The 22,789-nt window shown below is 36.3% G+C and overlaps 3 protein-coding genes across 6 annotated transcripts; 2 read left to right on the forward strand and 1 right to left on the reverse strand.

Annotated features, from left to right (window-relative positions):
* Positions 1-3,729: 3,729 nt before the first annotated feature.
* LOC101172899 (troponin I, slow skeletal muscle) lies at positions 3,730-6,759 on the reverse strand. 2 transcript variants are annotated; one of them, XM_011475942.3, is made up of 8 exons: positions 6,577-6,759; positions 5,518-5,546; positions 5,297-5,300; positions 5,177-5,218; positions 4,969-5,100; positions 4,797-4,886; positions 4,303-4,473; positions 3,730-4,222 (listed from the first exon to the last, which is right to left on the reverse strand). In XM_011475942.3, exons 2-8 carry the CDS (start codon positions 5,526-5,528, stop codon positions 4,136-4,138), a joined length of 537 nt encoding a protein of 178 aa, XP_011474244.1. In that variant the 5' UTR covers positions 5,529-5,546; positions 6,577-6,759; the 3' UTR covers positions 3,730-4,135. The 2 variants fall into 2 exon arrangements, with proteins under 2 accessions (XP_011474244.1, XP_011474245.1); XM_011475943.3 differs by lacking the exon at positions 5,518-5,546 and having other exon boundaries at positions 6,577-6,758.
* A 1,373-nt stretch (positions 6,760-8,132) lies between these two features.
* On the forward strand, positions 8,133-13,056 carry LOC105354202 (interleukin-17 receptor A-like). Its single transcript, XM_011475944.2, has 11 exons — positions 8,133-8,504; positions 8,590-8,620; positions 8,767-8,895; positions 9,024-9,139; positions 10,835-10,952; positions 11,168-11,215; positions 11,323-11,474; positions 11,586-11,660; positions 11,760-11,829; positions 11,908-12,009; positions 12,096-13,056. The coding sequence occupies exons 1-11, from the start codon at positions 8,427-8,429 to the stop codon at positions 13,034-13,036; spliced, it is 1,860 nt and encodes a 619-aa protein (XP_011474246.2). The 5' UTR covers positions 8,133-8,426; the 3' UTR covers positions 13,037-13,056.
* Positions 13,057-13,159: 103 nt separating this feature from the next.
* LOC101173144 (pseudouridine-metabolizing bifunctional protein C1861.05) lies at positions 13,160-22,746 on the forward strand. 3 transcript variants are annotated; one of them, XM_020703886.1, is made up of 19 exons: positions 13,160-13,292; positions 17,169-17,270; positions 17,371-17,485; positions 17,569-17,743; positions 17,997-18,108; positions 18,365-18,471; positions 18,603-18,729; positions 18,869-18,989; positions 19,105-19,190; positions 19,400-19,536; positions 19,619-19,678; positions 19,771-19,834; positions 19,936-20,030; positions 20,123-20,251; positions 20,909-21,023; positions 21,115-21,252; positions 21,363-21,529; positions 21,615-21,697; positions 21,945-22,746. In XM_020703886.1, exons 2-19 carry the CDS (start codon positions 17,192-17,194, stop codon positions 22,153-22,155), a joined length of 2,121 nt encoding a protein of 706 aa, XP_020559545.1. In that variant the 5' UTR covers positions 13,160-13,292; positions 17,169-17,191; the 3' UTR covers positions 22,156-22,746. The 3 variants fall into 3 exon arrangements, with proteins under 3 accessions (XP_020559545.1, XP_011474247.1, XP_020559546.1); XM_011475945.3 differs by lacking the exon at positions 13,160-13,292 and adding an exon at positions 15,168-15,772; XM_020703887.2 differs by lacking the exons at positions 13,160-13,292; positions 17,169-17,270 and adding an exon at positions 15,169-15,772 and having other exon boundaries at positions 17,406-17,485.
* Positions 22,747-22,789: the final 43 nt, after the last annotated feature.

Here is a 22,789-nt window from a genome sequence, read left to right on the forward strand (position 1 = left end):
GACGAAGGTGTTCTCTTTCACAGTCTGTGACAGTGAAAGAGTGCAGTGACTTCAACCATGGCCCTCAGCTTCATGACAATATTCACACAGCAAAGGAGGCAATAAAACATCATTTATGACTTTGTATACCTGGTAACTTCAAATGTTTGTGCAACACCTGTCGGTGGCAGAGAGCGTGCTCGTTTAGCACTCATCTAAGGTCAGGGCCAGGCGTTCCCACTGGAGCAGGGTTAACTTGTTAAAGTCGGATCACGTTGAGGAGTGCAGAAGAAGGTAGAAGTCAATGCAGTGTTGCTCAGAAAAGTCCAGGAACACACAGTGCTGTCCTGACATGGCAACATGCAGCCACAATCATGCTGCTATTTAGCAAACCTGCAATGTTTTTGATCCTAAAAATCATTCTGCCTGTTTATGTTTTAATCATGAAGATCTCCTCTCTATTGTATATTGTGTTGTGATACGAACCCTGCTGCTTAAAGGTTATAACCCACTTCTGTTGAGGTCAGAAAGAGGAACAAGGGCAGGTGCTCCTTGGACCATAATTACTTGTAAACTGAGCCAGCCAGTGCCCAGTGTTGAAATACTGGGTCAAATTTTTTCACAAAAGATACCCACGTACATAGTAAGTAAACAAATAAAAATAAAAAAAAAGCCATGTGTATTTTTCAATGTTATTTGTTAATTGGAGAGCTGAAGTTGAGCACATTTGCAGCAAGTGGTTAACTCCAGCCCCAACATTCTGCTTCTGAATTCAAAGCAAACCCAGAAGTATTAAGAATTTTCAGTTCTTCAACAGCTCCAGGGTCGTTGCAGAAGGAAGACATTTTTCATTCATTTCCATGTTAAAAAGTTCAGCTTTACCCTAAATATGAACTTATGCCCAGTCTGTTGTTATGAAAAAATATAAATTAATTAACAACAAAGTGACACCTGGAAACAACTCAACATACATTCATTTTTTTGGTGTAGAATTTGTTTCTTGTACTTGGGAGTAAATGGGAAATTTTACTCCAGGGGTGAATTGAGGAATTGCAACATTAAATACTGTCATGCTCACATCAAAACTGTGATTGTGGGAGTTTGGGTTTGTTCTTGGAATTTCATGTTCATTTATTTTAAAACCAATTTTGTAAAAAATAAAATAAATCACGTTTTCTTTTAGCTTTTTTGTTTTTCCTGCCACTGACAATCTGACAAGTTTCTGTTAAATTCTGAATCTGAAATTACAAATTTTGCCTAAAGAACTTAACATTGTAACTTATTTGAGGAACAGAACATTTGCTCCATATTCATAATATTAACTTTTTCTCATTTACGTCAATCCACTGAAAAATAAAGCAAGCAAATCTCTGTCTTTGTTGATCTGTATTCAAGGATCTGAAATATTCAAGGATTTATTCAGTTTTCATTTCATAAAACAATTTGTATCTATATTTTGAATCACAACTTTTTCTAAAGATGCTGGAAATAGCTGACAGATTCTTCCAAAGTGAGGACGTCTTCTTTACTTATTGAACTGAATCTGTTTCCACTGAGATTTTGAGATCATCTCACTTAGCCACTGTTTAAACATGCAGCAGAAGAAACCATTCAATTCAAAAATGTTCATTTTAACACAGAGAGCAATTGCATATAATATGGCTAAAAGAAACTGTGGCTTGGACATGAATCATAATTGAATGTGGATCTGTAAATGTGTTAAATATATCCGCTAAGTAGAACAATGTGCAGAATAGTTAATTTTGGACATGAATGTCTCCAAAAGTTTCCACTGTGTTCTGTTTCTCTGCATGCAGAGTTGGGTAAAATAAAACATTTAAATTCAAATTGTACTGCGATTTTCCTACACTTCTAAATAACTAAGAAAGGTGATGATCACAAAAACCATGACAGAAAAATGGAATTACATCTGGTGGTGAATGTAGGAATTTCTTGCAGAGAGACATTATTTCAATATGTAAAACAAAGACAAAAAAGAAAGTATGTGAAAGCAACTATTTCAAGTGCACTAACTTGAAACAAATTTGAAAAAATTTCCTCCAAAAGAAAAATACGAAGAAGGGTTTTTTATTGCTTAAACTAGAACATCACTACTTGTAGAATTCCCTAATACAAAAATAAAATCTAAGCACAATTGTAGTTTTAAAAGAAACGGATCAATGTTTATGTTCATTTCGTCATGACTGGCTCAAAGACAGAGAAAAAGGAGAGGAGACATTCGGAAAGAGCTTCGTGCAACATATTCATTTGATGGAATAATAAAAATAAAATAACATGAATTGTGATTGTGAGTGTCCCACACCCAGGGTTGTAACTGATTTCATCTCAACTGTGTAATTTTTAGTGCCCAAATTATTTCTTTGGAATTTCGTTGTGGACTAAAAAGTGGATCATAAAGTTGAAAAACCATTAGCATTATTTCTACATTGAATAAAGCAATAGGTCATATACTGGCCTATTTGTTCTTCTGCTATTGTTGTACCGGTATGTCCATCCATCTTCAAAAACTGCAATTTTCCTGTTTGGGATTATGGGGTTGCTGGAGCCGGTGGGGGCACACGGGGTATATCCTGGACATTTTGCCAGACCTTCACAGAGCAGCGCAGAGAAAAACCACCACACATACTAACAGTCACACCTAAGGGACTTTTTAGAGTCACCAGTTAAACTCAATAGGGATGCTTTAGGACCATGCGAGGAAACTGGAGTGCCCAGAGAAAACCCCACACACCACAGAGAAAGGACCCAGCCAGGATTTGAACCAGGACTTCCCTTTTGTTAGGCAAGCCACTGCACCACTGTGTAGCCCTCATATTGCATGTGAGAATGCCATGAGACTGTTTTCGTTTATTTATTTGTTTGTTAGATTGCTCTTGCGATGCATCAAACTAATTTTCCTGCAGGACAAGTTTAAGCTTTCTTTATCTTCTCCTAGGTTTTAGCAAGTACTTCCAGCTTAAATGTTGCATGTCAGTGTATGCACACTTTGTTCATTTGTTTCATATTTTAAGCAAAAAATTGACATCTTTTGCTGCCAAAGGTTGATGACCTGACATGGACAGAGATAATACTATCATTGAGCATCCTGAAGTCAGTTCTGCAAGTGTGTGGGACTCATGTTGAAACGCATTATTACCTTTTCTGAGCAAATGATCTGAAAAAGTCTTTTCAGCTTTCACATATATTTTTTAAAACTAAATGTTTGTTACTGTTAAAATTATCTAGAAATTTATTTGAAATGTGTATCGCTATGATGATGTTTTGATCTTAATTAAATGTTTTTCTTTGCGAATAATAAGATTAATTTTGTTAATCAAAATAAATCTTTTAAAAAGTTCCAGATATTTCTCTAATGAGACAAAGAATTTAGTTAATCTACATCTTATCAAAAATGTCTTCACTTTAGAATGGTCACATGCCAAGATGGAGCCATAAAATTGGCAATGTGCATGTTTGAGTGCTGCAGATAGTTGAAGGGGTTCTCTTATTAACATCCATTGGATTCCATTTTACAGTAATAAATAATAGAAAAAGGAGTTATGGAGAATTTGTCCCACCTCCACTTTCACACGAAAAGCACACACCATAACACTTTTGCATGTTTTGTAATCTAAATATCTGCAAGGATATTGATTAATGGGTGATAAAAATTTGTGGTGACTTTACTATAGTCCATAAGATAATTGTGATATTTCCTGTTCCTGAAGGGCGTTAAGATTTGTCTTTTTGTCTTTTTTGTGTTTGTTTATTCCAAAATTTATTGAAACAAAATTCTTCAAGTTCAGGGATCAATATGCGTCTTGATTCTGCATTGCATTTATAGGTTGTGAAAAGGCGCCATCATCTGTGCAACAACAGTACTGCCCTCCATGACAGCAGCCAAAGACAATACTTTCACCAAGTCAACGCAGTTACAATTCTTTTTTTGTACACATACATTAATAGTAACATATACATTTCATACATATTCATACATTCAATCTTCAGACTATAATAGAACTAGTTTGTTTTTGTTAAAAGAGCAAACTTTACTAAAGTGATTGTTCTGTCTGTGATGGTTGAACAAGGGCATAATTGAAGAAAACAATGTGGGCTCTTGATTTTCAAACTTTAGGTTTGGAAGATGAGCGTCGGCTTATTGTCCTGCAGTGAACAGCTTCTTCCTGCCCTCCATGCCAGACATGGCCTCCACATTCTTACGCCAGTCCGTCACTTCTTCCCTCTAAAATAATCAGAAAAAGAAAGAAAATTTAGAACAAACTTTCTAACATTTCCAATTTGTTTGGAATTTTTGTAATTGACCTTTTCATCATCTTTCTTCACAGTCTTGAGGTTTGCCTTAAAGTCAGCCTTCATGAGTTTAGAGGCATCGGTGTATGCACCCAGCATGTCATCTGTTGTTTTCTTCACCCTCTTCAAGCTGGGCCTCTTGATACCTTTCAGATCGACTATCTTCTGTCTTAGTGACTGGATCTGCCCCACAAATAACTCAGTTACTGAAAAACCCAAGTATTTTGAAGCATCCTTCAATTCATTGTAAAACTGTATTTTTCTAATTTTCTACAAAAGTCAACTTGTGTAACTTAATTTTAAAAATGTTTTTGCACATTCAATTTATCCTTAATATACTGATTTTACTGTTATTTTTGTGCTTTTTTTAATATATGTAAAAATGTAATATTTTGTAGTCCATGCTAGTGAAACATCAATGTGTCCCATGCCAAAACAAATTAATATGTTAAAAAGTTAGAAAAAAAAAAGTATTTAGAGTCATTGCAGTGGGAATCATTGTATACCTCGTTCTCATTTTTGGCCACTTTTACTTCTATATCATAGCGCGTCTCATCCACAACATCAATCTTTTGATGCAGCTCTTTGCACAGTTCCTATGATTAACAAGAGCAGGCATTTAAAATAGTTGTTGAAGAAAAAATTACCGGTAGTAATCTGGCTGCACTTGTTCAGTACCTGGAGCTCCTGGATTGACAGACCTGAGAGCTTCAGTGGAGGAAAGGATTCACTCACAACTCTTTGCTTCTCGCGTTTTTTCTCTTCAGTTTCAGCCACCAGCATGGAAGCTGCTTTCTTCAGCAACTTAGACTGAAACAAAGTATACCTTTACCACAGATGGCTTGTAAAAAACCTAAAAAATGTTGGAGAGTGTCAAAGGATTTACCTTTAAAAGCAGCCGGCGTGTTGCTGAATATTTTGGCTTTTTCTGTAAAGAGGACAAAACAACTACTTGTAAATATCGTCTGAATTGTATGGAATGTAGAACATTTTGTGATTGACTCACCGGTCTTCATCATGAAGAAATATGTAAAAGAAATTCAAAAAATGTATGTTTATTCTTATTTATAAAGTTTAATAATGAGACACCATGACAAACAACAAGAAAACCAGGTTTAAAAAATCCCTCAAAGCTACTTTGTGTACGGCTGATCAAAAGACATATTATTTTTGTATTCTCTAAAGCATTTTCACAAGCTGTGAAAAGGTTGCAAAGTCACCACTCACCCCTCAGACATGACAGCAGCTTATAGCTCCTTAGGAGAAGAGATAAAATATTATTGGTTGATACTAAGTACTTAAGTGTTGCACATTATAAAATCATTTTTTAAAAAAAAATGTTAAACTCTGCAGCGTACATATTTTTTTACTGTCAAGAAGTATTTGTCACTCTACTTTGACTTTTATACATTTTGTAGGGCAGTAATAATCACTTTTTTTAAAGCCTCACTGTTCATCTTAGTATTTTTTATAAATCCAATTGGTTCAATTAAATAATTCCTTTCAACCGTCCTTTGGGCTTTTTCGAATGCTTTCAGTTTTTTTCCAGGCCTGAGTACTAGCTCTGTTGTTGAAAGGCCTGAAGTGCAGCTTGCAGCCCAACTATATTGGACTGCATTGCCCCCATTCTTCAGAGTGTGCCAAGCACGGCAGTGGCCTTGATAATGTCAGTGAAAGCACAAATGTGTGGCATTTGAAAGCTGGATAAAACCTGCTATTTAGAGCATGACAGCCTAAAAACAAGTAGTTTGATTTTTTTTTTATTACACTTTGTTTTCTAGTTTCAAAATAGTCTGAACCTCAGAATTTGATGGATGTTTACAAAAGAAAAACTGGATAAGTTTAAAATGACCAAGAAAAGTCAAAATGAAGGTAATAAGGAAATGATATTTGAAAAAGTCGACACATTTTTTTCTCTGTGGCTGAAATTTCATAAAAGCAGACCACAATTTGTCACATTAGTTGCCATAAGTCGTTTGCGCAGTGACGGCTTCAAATTACAATTCCCTCTCTTAAGGGATCATGAGATAATTAGGAAGCTTGAGGCCAGCTTGCTATGTTAAAGTTTGTTTAAGACCTTGGCGACTTGGCTGCGACTCCCCCCGGCATAAATGCCAGTGCATGTCTGTGTCGGGTGCGAGCAGCTTTCATTTTTAATAACTTGGTCCTTGTGCTGTCACAGAAGCTCCCTCCTCTCCCCAAAGTCAGATTGAAGAATCAAACACACCATAATCTCTTTGACGTGTGTTTTGTTCTGATAAATATTCATATTAATATTAAACTTACCTTAAAGATGAGAAGAAATCAGTCAAGGCAGGAGATCAGCAGTTGATAAAACAAATTCAGTTTTGAGGTTATTACTGGCAGATCTACGCATTCAAAAGATCACGCCATTGGCTCTTTAAAATAGACCTCCTGTCCACCTGACAGTTGCTGCATCATAATGCACAATGCCTTTTTGATTCGCCCTCTACGTGTGACCCATTTATTTCATGTGATTGGATCGCACAAGGGCACACCTCATAGACCCCTCACCTAACTGTCAGCTGAGCAGCCCTCTTCAGATGCCATCAGCTTGGAGCATGTGTGCTTTTTAAGTTTGTGTCCAATGAGTCTCTGGCAGAGGGCGACTTCAAAGTCCAGCTGCTTTCAAGCTACATTTCAGCAGGGTTTTTTTTTTTTCCCTATAGCGAGAATAATTCTTAAAACTGATAATCAAAATAAGCAAAATACATAGAGAGTAGATGTGCTACGATTTATAGAGCTTCATGACAAAAAGTTTTATGGCACTTTTCAGTTGGTACATTTAAAAAAATAGCTTCACCTTCATCTCATCATTTCCATAGTACTTAGTATAATAGTTCTGCAATAACTCAAAACAAAAATATAACCCTCAACACAATTTTTAAACACAGCAGCTGTTTTATGCAGCTTTACAGAAAAAAACTTTATTTCATTGGGATTCAGTATAGAAACAAAAATTAGTTGTTCTTAATGTTTTATTTTAGCAAAAGATGGCAGACTTTTTAAAAGATTGTGTGTCTGTGTTTGTTTAAAAAATGCCAACCTGTCTTTTGAAAACCCAATTACCATGATGTGTCCATCAAGCAGAATGGAGACATGTACAGTCTATTCTGGTCAGATCACTTGTGTGTGGCACTGATATAGTTTAGCACAGTGGTCGAACACGCGGTAACACTGAGACAATGAGACAGAGATTAACCCACAGCCATGCCTTTTATTTCTGTCCCATAATACTTTCCCTGGTAACTAAGCAGTGAATAGATAGAAAGTGTGGTGGAAAACCACACTTTTTTTTTTAAACTCACTTGGTTCACTGTGTGAAAATGCAATGAAATTACTGACTCCATGAAAATAATTAATATTGAATTATTTGGGAAGAAGCTTTATATTTTACTTCTTTTTTTTTACTTGAACTCATCAAAATTGAAGTTTGATCAAACATATTTATGTTTATGCATTGATTTGATGTTTATTCACTTTTAAAAGGACCTTTCATTATTGTAGAATTAACTTGCTGCCTCCTAGTGTCAAACCTCTTTAAAAAGTTGTTATGCTGCTGCCTCAATAATCAGAGCTCACACACGGACACAAACTAACATTATGCACATATATATATGGATTTGGAAATGGTTTATTTCAAGCAATCAAAACAAGAATAAAACGAAACTAAACAAACAGCAGAAAATACATCTATACAGATATATCAAACTTAGGATATTAGTCCTGACATTGACGGGTAAATACATACGCAAACATTCACATACACTTGTAAATTTCAGTTATTACTGTTAATTATACTTTGCACACAGAATATGACACATAAGACTGCTAATTTTAGTTTTTCTAACAGAGTTTGATGCATTCTGTCAACCAACTATTAGTACCGGTACATTCATCTTTCACGTTGTCAGTGTTTGTCGGAGTGAAAGTGACAAACCTACTTCCTGTGTTCGTAGATGCAAAAGCCTGATAAAAGGCAAGCAAAAGCGCTACTTGTCAACTTCTGTAAGAGATGAACGGTTTTCCAAATCTAAGTAGATTATTTACTTTATCATCTTTGGCTTTAAAAGTTTGACCTTTTCTTGATATTTTTTCTCCATGGGACTTCCACCATGATGACCATTTTTTTGTTTTTATGCTTTTGTCTGGCTGCTGAAGCCTCTCTGAAGATACTGGACTGCAGCAATAAGGTAGGAACTTAATTTCTATACACAAGTAAGCAGTGTTGTAAAAATTAGTCAGAAGTTTTTGAAAAGTTTTCTCATGTTTTAACAGGGTCTTTACAACTGCACCCGTAGAGCAAATAGTAAGTGTCTGCCTAAGTATTTATGGTAACTTTCTTATTAGATTCACAACACATTATTACAATCAGATTAATTTGCTGAAAAGTTTGTTTTTTTATGTTGAAGCTTGTTTTTAATGCATGTCAATGTCAACTCACTTAAATGGCAGATGGCTGCTTGGATAAAAGTGATACTGCTCTCAGAAGGTTTTCCCCAAATGACCCTTGGGTAACTCTTGACCCCAGAGAACATTTAAATTCTCTTGTTGTGAATGTCACTTGGACCATGAAGCCAGACGGTAGGTGATCGTAAAATCAATCAGTTTTATTTTGAGTTAGATTTATTGTTTGATCAGTCTATGCTGGTGTCAACTAATTAAAATCAATAAAAGTAAGACGTTCTGAAAATTCAAACTTTTTTTTACAGATTCAATTACTGCCGTTATCGGAACGAGGATAAGAATTGTGGATGAAATGACGACTGAAAGTGTGTGTGTGCAGTATTCATACACGTTTCAAAAATCACTGTCAAAAAATGAAAAGGTTAGATAAATTGTTTTGTTAACTTACATCAGGTGCTTTTTTTATAAGTTTGTTGATCACTTTGCATGCTTATCTGTCACTTGACACATCCTTCTGTGTCTTCCTGGCTATGTGGGTGAAGAGGTGCAAACTGTTTTTGGGCAGCTTTGTGGTAAGATGTCGATGTAGGTGACCATGTATCCTGCCCTCAACCTTTTCTTATTTTAGTGCAACTAGCTCACACTAGCAATTTTTTATTTTTGTTTTTCAGAGAATACCTTTTTTAAACCTACCTTCTTACATGACTAGTTGTTCTAAAGCAAACAGGAAGTTGCTTTTGTTCACCCTCAAGTGGTAAATTTAGTTTCAAAATTAAACGTATTAGCCATGATGTGGTTTGGTAACTTGAAATGTCCTTCTAGTCATACAGTTCAATAGATTTCTGACACAAAAATGGTAAAAACTGTAGTGTATACGTGTCTAGGACTTTACTACCATCCTAGAGGGCTCAAAGTGCTTCACAGTCACAGTGCCATTCACCAATGCACACACACACACTTTCACACCGTGATGGAAGCTTCATTGTCCCACACTGGAACCAACCTATTGCCACCAGGAGCAATGTGGAGTTCAGAATCTTGCTTAAGGACACTTCAACATGTGGGCTGGCAGGGCAGGAAGATCTTCTGATCAGAGGTCACCCACTCTACCTTTGCATCACGGCTTCAAATAACTGTAGCTGGGGTATTCATGTACATTATCATTGAAAAGAACTACAGCATACAGGTTAAAATTTCCGACTGGGCTGTATTCAGCATTATTCAGAACTCTGCTCTTCTTTTTTCTCTTTCACAACTAAAAATACTGCAGTTAACTTTGGGATGTACTTCTTCTTGACTGTTGAGATCTTTTATGGCCTTTTCAAACAACATGCCTAAAGACTTAGTCACAACTGCCCTTACAGCTTGATACTGGTTGTCTGGGGGCAAAAGAACAAAAAAAAAAGGAGGCACACAGGAGACCACCATGAAATAACATGGTCGTAGACTGCATGGTGAGCAGGTAGAGTGAAAATGTTTGTGCACATTTCTTTCTATGGACGTGGTTCTAGCGTCAGGTCATAGCAAACACTTACACAAAATGCAAGAGTAAAGTAAGGGTGACATAGGTGAGAGGCAAATGTGTTGTACAGTATTTGTACACATTTTTTGCACAAGGGTTGTTAGTGCTGTTCATGTGATAATCAGAGCGTAGTGTAGGCATCCTACAAGCTCTTGGGTATCACACGCACACCCTCGCACATGTGACATTTGCGGGCAGCCAGCAAGCGCTCCTTACGAATGACTACAGTGTGGCGTCAGGGCACCAAAGTGCGTGCAACTTACATTTCCCTTACGAATACTTAATAAAACTTTCAACGACATCTCTTGAAGTGGCTCTACAGTCCTCAAGGGTGCTACAAGACACACCTGTGCTCCTCTTAAGATTTGGCTGTCCTGTCTGCAACCCTCTATGGGCCTGGACATCCCAAAAACCCACAGCACCCATACGGATCAAGCTCAGCATGTGATTAAGGCTTAATCAGTCTGTATTTCCAGTTCTCAACCCGCTTTTGGGGAGTTTGTGAAACAACTGCTAAACAACTGTTTGCAAATGTCACCATATAGCAGCTGTTCATGAATAGATCTTGTTTTTGTTTCATTGGTTTACCTCAAGTGGAGCTTTTCCATGGCTCTTGTGGCAGAGCCTAAACATATCTACACCGTGACAGTTTTTAATCTGCCAGAACCTGACTACGGAGACTACAGGGTCAAAAAGCAAATTAGCATACCAGGTAAGATTGCATCACATTGTCATTCTAACTACATAAAAAACATGTTTTACCATTTAATTACTTGTATTACTATAGAAAGTAAAATTTTAAAGTACATTATTTGTTGATCTTTTTATTGCTTGTAAAGACTGATATTTTTATTCTATTTTTGTGTAAAGTTGTGTTTGCATTTATGACAGTCACACAAACCTAAAAATGTCTTTATTTGCTGTCAGGGTGTGAAAACAGAATCATTGAAAGGTTCCGGATCTGTCTGGAGAATGGTTGTGCTTTTATTTTTTTATTTCTTCTTAAACAGCATGAATTATTCTGTTATTTAGATCTTAAACATGTTTTCTTTTATGCGTTTGTGTGTGTTTTGATGTTTTAGGTAGCTTGTGGGATCCCAGAATCTCAGTTTTATTTACCAGTGGGAAACCAAAGGACTCGGTCATAGTGACTTTTAAAACTGCCCAGCATGCTGACAGATACCAAGTTTCCATCCAAATCAATAGTTTTACATACTCAAAAAACATCTCAAAGGTTTCTATGATTATTTTCCCCCCTTTTTATGTCAGCCTTGAAAACTTACGTTTTAACTTCCTGCTTTAATGTCAAAATTTTACACAAAACTTTTTTTTTTAAATCCAACAGGAAAACAGGACATCAGTGAATGTCACACTTGAAGTTGATTCTTGGAGGTTTGGAGCATGTAAAGCTTTGGTGACAGTGAGTTAGAAGTTCAATTTGATGTTTCAGCACTTGATAAAGTCATTCCTTGTAGAGTTAAAACTTCAACCGCTCATCTTCATCTACTTTACTCAAAAGATCCAACCATTTTTTCTGCGCTGCAAGAATCACTGCAAGACTGCTGAAAAAAGATTCAATCACTGCAAAGGTCAGATTTTCAGATACCATACAAGTTAAGGCTAAAATCAATATGCTTTGCCTTTCACCCATATGTTTCTTTTTTTAGATAAAACTCCATTACAGACTCTAACCATTTATTTGGTTTTGGGGCTGCTGCTTGTGGTTTCTGCTTGCCTTGCTTACTTAGGGTTTCAGGGTCTTCATACAGGTTTGTATTTTCATCAAGTGAATGAATGAATAATTTCCAGCATGCATTTTTAGACAGTGAAAATATAATTGTCCTTTAATTTTCAGATCATTCAAACACATCCCCATCTACAGCTGAAGAGCAACCACAAATCCTTCAGGTTCAAGAGAGGAAACGTGTGCTCATCATCTACTCCCTTGACCATCCTTTGTACAAAAACATTGTTCTCAAGTTTTGTGCTTTCCTTATGACCAAATGTGGGACGGAAGTAGTTCTGGACCTGCTGGATTCAACTAGGCTGGCAGTGCTGGGAAGCATTCAGTGGTTGGACTGGCACAAAGAACAAATTGAGAACTCATCAGATAAGATACTCATTCTTTGCTCACAGGGAGTACAAGCCAAATGGAGAGCCATGTGCAGTGGCAAACGGGTTTTTCTGAGAGAGGATGCCTGCTCACTCGCAGGTGACATGGTCACTCCATTCTTCACCCTCATGCTCCCCCACTTTATCCAGTCTGTGTCATTTAAAAAGTACATCATAGCTTACTTTGATGAAATTTGCTCAGAGGAAGATGTTCCTTCTCCTTTCAACGTGACAGTACGGTACAAGCTGATGAAAGAGTTCGAGGAAGTATTTTTTCGAATCCTGGACACAGAGAAACATGAACCAGGCCGGATAAAGCAAATCGTTGGACTATCAGAGGACAAATATCATGAGTGTCCCTCAGGCAGAGCCCTGCGGGATGCCTTAGAAGCTTTTCAAGTCCTTCAGAGGGAGCAGCCACAGTGGTTTGAGGAGGAATTACTCCAAAGCTCAGAGTTGGAGGATGGACCGGAATCCGATGACATGTATGAATACTCAAGAACAATGACTAACCACCTGGTGTGCACTATGTTTGACCCAGTCCAAGCTGTGAATCATGTGGAAACAGAAGAAGATAATTTCTCCATACATGAAATGGATATGCACCTGGATAAAAAGCTTCAAATGTGCTCAACTTTAGAGTTCAATTCTAATGCTGTTGAGCACAATCATCAGCTATTGTAAAATAAAACTGGATAAAAGTCTTTTGTGTTGAAGGTTAAAAATTCCTGTGGGGTCAATCTCTCCTTAAAATATCATAAAAAAACACAATTAAAAAGTTTAAAAATTAATAAATAGTGGCATAAAAACTCACACACTTGTGCATGTTCCAGAGACGTTTAGACTACAGAGATCAGCATGATTACTGTGGACTGTGCAATCAGTGTTTGAGTCAAAGTCCAGGGTTACCCGTAAATACTTTTACGTTGCATCGGGGAAGGTAAGCACTTTCTGCTTTGTGAAGAAGCTTTTTTCTTAAATAACTTCCTGTCAGAATACAATGCATTTCAGATCTTTTAATCTGATGTCATACACTTTGTGGAAATTATCTTTTATTTTTACATTTTTGACAGTTTTTCCACATTTGTTTTCTTGTTACTTTCAATTCACACAGGTCCTCATTTGTGGTGAAGTTTCACTTTACAGATAAGCCTTGTTTAGTTTTATATTTACCTTAAAGAAAATAATTTTTGGAGACTGAATTTTTCTTATTTGTAGTTTACGACAACGGTAACGCTTTAAAATAAGAATCCTAAATAAACTATTTATAAGACATTAACAAGCACTAGTAATGTTTTAGTAAGCTGCTTATAAGTACATTAATTAGCATTTGTAAATGTCTTACAACTGTCTTACAAGTTTTAATAAGGTGTTTATAAATCCATTAAAATATTCCTTAATAAACTACCTATAAGACATTAACAATCATGAGCAATGTGGTATTAAGCTCCTTAAAAAGCATATGTTAATCCTATTCACAAGCTATTTATAAATTGCTTGAAGGGGATTAATAAATATATTAACAGTTTTATTATTAACAGTTTATTGAGTGTTTTGCAGCCCCCCCAATCTAAAGTGTGACCAAACATGGGGTGATCTATACAAGCCATTTATAAATTGATTGTGGACAGTTACTGCCCCTTGGAAAGGGCAGATTCTGAGTGCAAACATTTTGAAGATTATTCAAATTTGTTTATTTCCAAATGTTATAAGGCACTAAGGCACAATCTGTAAAGGACAGTACGGGTGTCTCTTCTTTTACATTGTTGTTGTGATGTGTTGAAGAGTTTTTATATATTTGTGGCTTTGGTTAGTGTTATAAAGGTCATTCAATGTTCATATTCTGTACTTTTTGGTTCTTTGTTGCAAAACACTCAAAGCGTCTCAAACTGTCAATGAAGGTTCTTGTTCATCCAGGTGGTGTAGTCTTGAGGTTGAGTCATATCAGCTGGACTTAAAAAATGTAAGTCCAGCTTGACATGGGAACTGTTCATATATTTATTAATCCCATACAAGCAATTTATAAAAAAAATGTATAAACCTTATTGCACATTATGCCATTTTACTAGGATTCACTTTCAGGTATGCAATAAGAACTTAATTGCAAATATCTAATACATATATGTATAAAAAAAAGAAGAATTGAAATAGGAATAAGTCAGGGGGCTAAACTCTACAAGAAAATGTTGAATCTATCACATACAGACAAGGTTTTAATTGCTTTTTGCTTCTCAGAATTACAAATACTATTAATATGCTGATTTAACTCAGAAAAGAATACAATAAAACAGGGTTTTCGACCAGAGAATTTACATTTATGAATATGAAATTTGGCCAAAATGAGCAAGAGATTTAAAAGTAAACCAGAGCCCTTTTGTATATTTTTTATATTAGACATCTTTGATACAAGACATCTTTCCAGAATAAAACAAAACAAGAATCAATTGTATCAATAAAGAAATCACACATCTTCTGCCAAAACACTTTAACTTTAGGACAATACCAGAAGAGATGGATGACTTTTTTAGGGGAATTGCAGCTAAAACTACAGAGTGTATCAATGTTTAATCTAAATCTATTTTGAATAAACATTTCAGATGGGTAGATTCTGTAATCAATTTATAAATGGCTTTTAAAGATCCCCCCCCCCCTGTATTTGATCCTGCTTTAGATTGGGGGGGCTTCAAAGCACTCAATGAACTGTTAATAAGAACACTGTTCAAATGTTTATTAATCCCATACAAGCAATTTATAAAAAGCTTGTGAATAGGATTAACAAATGCTAATAAATGTCTTTATAAGTAGTTTACTAAAACATTACTGGTGCTTGTTAATGTCTTGTAAATAGTTTATTAAGGACTCTTAACAACCACATTATGCATGCACATTAACCAACGTCTCTTAGTAAATGAATGCAGCGAGGTGGTGGGGGGGACCCTGACTGGGCTTTGGGGTCCAACTTGTGAAGGAGGCCTCAAAAAAGGAGAGAACTGTGGGAATTTCAGCCAGCTAACTGGAGCAGAGATAATCCTCACAATGGCTGAATGAGAGTGTACTTTGCAGTTGGAACAGGGTGCAAAGAAACATCTTTAAACCTCCAGAACAAACTAATCAGGAAGTATTGTGGTGTACTTGGTCTTTCAAGAGAAAGTTTAAAATCCTACATTTTACTAGCAATTGCCAAAAAGAATTACTTACTTCTTTAAAAAACTGACAGTGGCTGCCAGGTTCAACATTTTTATTTTTTAGAAGTTTTTTGGCTCTTTGGCAAAAGAAGGCTCATGAAATGAAGACGCTTCAGTAAACGCTCCTCTCGCTAATAGCACATCTTTGTGGCAAACCAAATAAGCAAGATCGACCGGGACTACAACAAAAACAGCTTACCTGACTGTCAACAGCCTGGACCTGTGAGATGAAGAGGTGAAGGTGTCTCATGTTGTTTCATAGACTTTGTCAATCATGAGAAAGAACTTTATCAGCTTTATATCTTTAGTGGATTGACTTGTAGATAAAATTAGCCATCCAACATCCATCCATTGCAGTCTAATTTAAATGAAGGACTGAATTAAACTATTTCAATACAAGCATCTCTACCTTTATCCACAGATTTCCATGCATTGTTGTGATCCAAATGTGTGTTTGTGAAACATTTCTCTGCCTCTTAAATTTTCTCTCTGACAACATTTCAATAAGAAGGTATCTTGAAAGTGTGATTGAAATATTTAATTCTGTATGTGAATGTGTGCATTAAAATGTCTGGAATACAGATAAAAAAAACCTCTATGACTTGTTTGATTGTGATTGGCTGTGAAGAAAGTGAATACTTTAGCTATTGGCTCATTTTGATATTTTTGGCACAAATGGAACCTCATAAGAGTGAAGATTAATTGAAGAGTGACGTGTTTAGCGAAGAGTCAGTATCCCAGAAGATACGGTAGATCTTACTGAGTGAAATTGCCCTAAAGATTCACAATGAACGAAGTTAAGAAGGAAGATATCAAATATCATTGGAACAGGATTAGTTAGCATTTATTTGATCCAACAAAAACTAAACAGTTCATCAACTTCAGAGTTGTGGGCTCTTTGGGAATAAACCGGAATTAACCTTTGTATCACTATTGTCAAAAATTAAGAAGTCATTAATGCAAGCTCTTGTAAGTATTGCAAAAATAAAGCAAAGCAGCATTTGTAAATGAAATCTTGAGTTCTTTAAATTAAGTATTTTAAGTATTTTTACATATTTTTAATCATTTCATTTTTAAAACCTTCCACTCATTTGCCACCCTTCCAAAGTCTTCAGTCCCCCTTGTGTCCTCATATGTCCTCAAAATGTTCTAGCTCTACCAGTGCTACCATGGCTTGTTGTAAAGTAAAGTTTTATTGCCATCCGCCATTTGAGCAATCTCTGTAATCTATGTAAGCTTTCCATATGATTCTATGTTATTTTTTTCAGTTGCGAAAATTGTAGTTTGTGTATTTTGTTGGAAATAATAACTTTACTAATGTTAAGTGTTTCAATCACGGTATGTTACTTTTACGGTACTAGTTTTTGAGAATTCATTTTTTCCCCTTTGACTTTACTTGTACTTGAGAATTTTTGCAACAATAGACATATTTTGTTGAAAATCCAGGTCGATGTATGTTTTCCTTAAATACAATGCTTTTGATGACAAACCAATCTAAATGACTGAAATTATTAAACATTTAGTTTCAGGGAACAATGTATCTGTTATCAAAAACATGATTTGACCATTTGTTCTCTAAGCTGGGATTTTTTTCCAAAGCACATTTAAATGTAATGTCAATTGTTATCAAGGTTCGTAACAAAAAGTGACCAGAATGAAGATGCTAAAAAAGGTCTCAACTCTCATCCTGAGGAGAGGAATTAAAACTTCTCACAGCACATGGTCCAACAAGGGTAAATGGATCTTAGCTCACCTCTAACATTGAAATTGATCAGATGGATATTAGAGCAACTCTGTGTCACTAACAGCTTGGTCTTCTGCACTTTCATTCAGACCTATTTTTCAAAGTTCACCCATCTGTATCCCAGGCGTTAGCTGAAAACAAGCCAGTGGTTGCACTTGAAAGCACCATCATCACACATGGAATGCCTTATCCACACAATCTGAGGTGACATCTCCATGAGCTCTACTATTAGAAGTTAATGTTTAATTAAAGCAATGATAATGAAGTTGATTGATGTGTTCTTGCAGCACTGCAAATGAAGTGGAGGCCATTGTGCAAAGTGAAGGAGCCACTCCAGCCACTGTTGGTGTGATTCAGGGGAAAATTCACGTTGGACTTTCACCAAGCGATCTCGAACATCTCGCCCAATGCAGGAACGCCCTGAAGGTGTCGCGACGGGATCTGCCTTATGTCATCAGCAAAGTAAGACTTTTACTTTACTTCCTATGGAGAATTTGATTACCAGCTTGTGCTGTGTCTCTTCCATTAAAACACACTACAAACTTGTTTGAAATACAAATTGACTGTCATTGTTCAATGCCTTGACGACATTGAACATCCTGAACTAAACTGCACCAAACTGCATGAGGAGTGACTCAAGCTGTGAACTGAAACCTTGAGTTCAAACAGTGTCAGGGTTTTATGTCCAGTCCTACATTTTCAGTTTCTTTTTCAGGGTCTTTCAGGAGGAACAACTGTGTCGGCCACTATGATTGCTGCACACAGAGTGGGGATCCCTGTTTTTGTCACGGGGGGCATTGGAGGGGTTCACAGAGATGGACACAACAGTAAGCTTGGTCTCACCTTGTTGAAAAATTGTTGTGCGTAAAAGTTGCTACATCGATTTTGTGTCTTTTCACAAAAAGCTTCACTTGAATGGAACAAAGTTGTCACCAAAAGGTCAACTGATGGATAAAGTCAAAATCAATCTGACAGATTTGGAGAATTCTGTAAAATGGCAGTAACAAATTCTTGTTAAAGACTATTCTAAGGTAATAAACAGATTGAACTTTATTTTCATTGAGAAAACAATCCTTTTCTCAGGTTTGGACATCAGCGCAGACCTGACAGAGCTTGGAAGAACTCCCATAGCTGTGGTCTCTGCAGGAATCAAATCTATTCTGGACATCGGTCGCACCCTGGAGTTCCTTGTAAGAACATTTTGCTTTTTTATGTAGCTATTTCCTACAAAATAAACAGTAAATCACTATTTAAAGGGCTAACATATCACATTAATTTAGATTTATGATTCAGTTTTTTTCTTCTATTAATCTTTCCATAGGAGACTCAGGGTGTCTGTGTCGCCACGTATGGAATGACAAAGAGTTTTCCAGCGTTCTTCTCTCCACTGAGTGGATTTTCCTCTGCATACCATGTTTGTAACCCGAGTGAGGCTGCAAGTCTCATTGGTATATCAGATCATTTGTGTCCTGAATATGATAAAGACCTGGCTAATGCAATATTAGGCTTTTAATGTTTTTTAGTCAGTAAATTGTGCACAAAGGTTTTGCTTATTATTTCATCTTGACTTTTAATTTTGTTATCCAGCAAGTTCTCTTTCACTGGGTCTCCAAAATGGTGTACTGATAGCAGTGCCCATCCCTGAGGAGCATGCAGCAGCAGGCCAGCACATAGAGGAAGCCATCCAGGCTGCAGTAAGAGAGGCGAGGTGTGGAGAAGCTCCTCAATGAAGATCAGTCAAAAGCCTAATTCATTTTCATTTTCGTTGGGAAAATTTATTTGTAACAAAATAGGAAAACACTTCTTTTTTTTATTTCCCTCAGTTCCAAATGTGTCATAGGTAAAGACGTGACACCATTTATCCTTCAAAAGGTCAACGAGCTGACTCAAGGAAAGTCCCTGCAAGCCAGTATCCTTTGATCAATGTGAGATATTTAGAAGTTACAAAGAAAACATGAAACACTTGTAACAGGTTTATAGTAAAAAGGAAAAATGACTCATGTGTGATTCCTAAACTTTAGATTTTCACAATTCGTTACTGTTTTAGGCCCAAAGCTTGAGATTTTTAACCAATAATTTGTTTAAACTCCAATGTCCTTAACATCTCTTGTTTGAAAGACATGGCTCTCATTCGCAACAATGCAAAGGTTGGCAGTCAGATAGCTTGTGCACTATCAAAACAGACTGCTAAAACCTCAACAAAAATTCAAAATCAGCATCGTAGAAATCTCTCTACAAACACCAAATCAGACATTGTGAGTAGGAATTAAAACTGTACATTTTTAAGTCCTGTCCAACTCCAAAATAACTCAAACAAAAGGTGGGATTCTGTTACAGGTGGTTATTGGAGGGATAAATGTTGATTTTATTGCCAAAGGAAAGACAAAAAAAATTAACGTGAGTTTTTCGTTTATCTTAAGCATAAATGTGCAGATCTGCAGAATGAAATACATAGACTGACTTTGGAGAGTGTTTTTTATCTCATTCAGTTTGGACAGACCAACCCAGGAAGTGTGTGTCAGTCATTTGGAGGCGTAGGACGAAACATAGCTGGTTTGGGGGTTTTTTTTTCTTTCCTTTATCTAATCCTATACGTGCAGATTTTAATCAGTATAGCTGATTATTGCACCCATTCTTCCTGTGCTCTCTTCAAGACTCTCTGAGCAGACTAGGCCAGGCACCTCTGTTCATTTCAGCAACTGGATGTGATGCAAACAGTGATGCTGTGTTTAACTACTGCAAACACATGGTGTGTGGACACAGCAGGTGGTTAATCCCAAGCATGTCTAAAATCTTGTTGTTTTAACATCAAAATATGCACTTTTTTACATTTTCACTAAGAACACAAGCGGAGTGGCCAGACTGGAAGGGCACAACACAGCAACCTACTGTGTTGTGATCTCAGAGAGTGGAGAGCTGAGTTTTGGTTTAGGAGATATGGATATCCACCAGCACATCACAGAGAACTATGTAAGTCCTGCTGGCTCTGCTCACTTTTTATTTTTTATGTATTTATTTAGCTAGATTGGTTCAGGAAATTACGATTCTGTGCTTCATCCAACATAGTTTTAGGACTAGTTTTTATGAAAATGAAGACTGTGTTTCTCAATAGTAAAAAATAAAAAAGAAGCTCTTGCTTAAATATATGACTGATAATACAAATCAGTTTTAGACATAACATAGATGCAAAATGAAATTATAATTTTTTTGTGCATCCTGATCCTTGTGTTTGACAATATCCAGACACTATGTAGACTGCACTGCAAAAACAGGCCCCTGAAAAATAAGCCAAAAACGATTTTCCCAATTGGAAGATTTTCTCTACATAAGCAAAAAAAAATACCAATGGGATAGGAAAAATTATTTTAGCAAGAATTGTTTTAAGAAAAAGACGCGTTTTCTCAAACTATGATTATTTTGATGTTAAAAAAATCTTTTCTTGCAAGACAGAAAAGTAGACTACTTTTCTAAAAATAAAGGTATTTTTACTTTGTTGAGATTTCGTTTTTGCAGTGTGTATAGAATGAAGTTTAAAACCAAATTCCAGTTTTGACAATAAGCTTTGTGAAAAATACATGTGCTAATACATTTGGAATATTGTAAAACAAGCTTTTATCCTCTTGATAGGTGTCACAGTTTGAGAAGCAGGTTTCCTCAGCTGCTCTAGTGTGTCTTGATGGAAACATCCCTGTCTCCACCATCAACTATATTTGTTCTCTTGCCAAGAAGCACAACATAAATGGTACGGATGTGCAGCCATTAAAGAATATTGGGAATGGACACAAACAGAGGCTTTTGTTGATTTAATATAGCTTGAATAATCTGTGTCATAGTTTGGTATGAGCCAACAGATGTGGAAAGGGCTTCTAAGCCTTTCCTGACAGACGCATGGAAGTCTTTGTCCTATTCATCCCCAAACATGGCAGAGCTGTGCAACATGAATAAAACTCTGGGTATTGCAACGCCTGATGGTGAGCAGATCATTCAGAAGAAATAAGCCTCTCAGCCATAGATCTGCAAATTCAGTTCTTGTGAAGAATATAAATGATGTATTGGTAATTGAGGATGTGGTTTCCTCCAGTGCTGCCAACCTCTCTGAGTGAAATCCTGCATGTGGCTGTGTCTCTTTCACGCCCCCTTCTGGAGCATCTTCACTGTTTGGTGGTGACTCTTGGGTCAAATGGGGTGCTGCTGTGTGGGGAGCACAGTGCAGACTCAGTCAACCTGCAGCTGAGAAAACAGAAGAAAGTGAGCAGTTATTCATCTCAGCTATAGAGATAACTCCTGAATCAGCATGGTGGAAATATTTCTGCTGCCTTTTTGTTTTTTGCAGAAAAGGCAGCTTTGTGCAGTGCACTACCCAGCTCTAAATGTGTCCCCAGAGGAGACAGTGAATGTGTCAGGAGCCGGAGATAGGTGCAAAATATTTACTTTTTCTATTTTCAGTTCCTTTTCCTCATTCCCTTTGCTACTATGTGATATTTTGCCTAGTACTCATTAATTTAAATACCAAATCAGTCATCTTTAAAAAGAAATGTAAATATCCATTTGTTTTTCATATTCAGTAAATTAAATTCACTGGGAAAGTTTATAAATGTTTCATGTTTCTTTCTGTCATCGCAACATGTTAAAGAACTTGATCATGTCTTTGTTGTTTTTGCAGTTTTGCAGGTGCCTTGATAGCAGGAATTATCCAGGGAAAAGACACAGACGACTGTGTGCGAATGGGTCTTCTGGCTGCAAAGATGTCCCTGGCATCGCCGCACCCCATATCTCCAATGCTCAGTGTGGATTCCGTAGATCCTACAAAACTAAAACAAATGAATTGGCCAGCACCAAGTTTTTTCTGGATAGACAAGGGTGTACTTCTCTGATTGTTTAAGCCATTTATTTATTTGTTTTTAAAGTTTTAGCCTTTTAACTTTTAATAGTTAAATTTGATTGTAACTAAGTAAACTAATGCATAAAAGTGCTTTGTCCACAATGGTGTAATAAATCAGGAATCAGGAATCTTTATTGTCATTTTATCACATTGATAAATAAGGTAAATAAGGTAATAAATCAAATATGTTAAAGTTGTGGGTTATGGGTGTAAAGGACTTTAAGCAGATAGATTTCAAGTTCAAAAATGTACTTTAGCCGACACCTGCTAATATAAAACCTATATACCGGTACTCTTAAAAAAGTCAGATGAAAATGTTGCAGACATACAGTAAGTGCTATAAGTGTCTGGAAATCATGCAGCCATTTAAAACAGCACAAATAATTAAAACTAAACCTTGATGTTGAGATTTTAGAACCAGGGCTTTTGTTTGATGTTTTGTTTTATAATTATTTGAACAGCTGGGATTATGGTAATTATTATCATATTGTAAAGCAATTGGTGACTATTCTCTGTCTTTTATATTTTGGTATTGTTTTGTTGATGAATCAATTAAAAAAATCATCTACATCTTCCAAATGTTTTTACTTTTTCATTTTTTTTTATTTCGCAAAATCGGGGTTGGA

The sequence above is a fragment of the Oryzias latipes genome, chromosome 6, assembly GCF_002234675.1.
Source record: "Oryzias latipes chromosome 6, ASM223467v1".
NCBI classification, from domain to species: Eukaryota; Metazoa; Chordata; class Actinopteri; order Beloniformes; family Adrianichthyidae; genus Oryzias; species Oryzias latipes.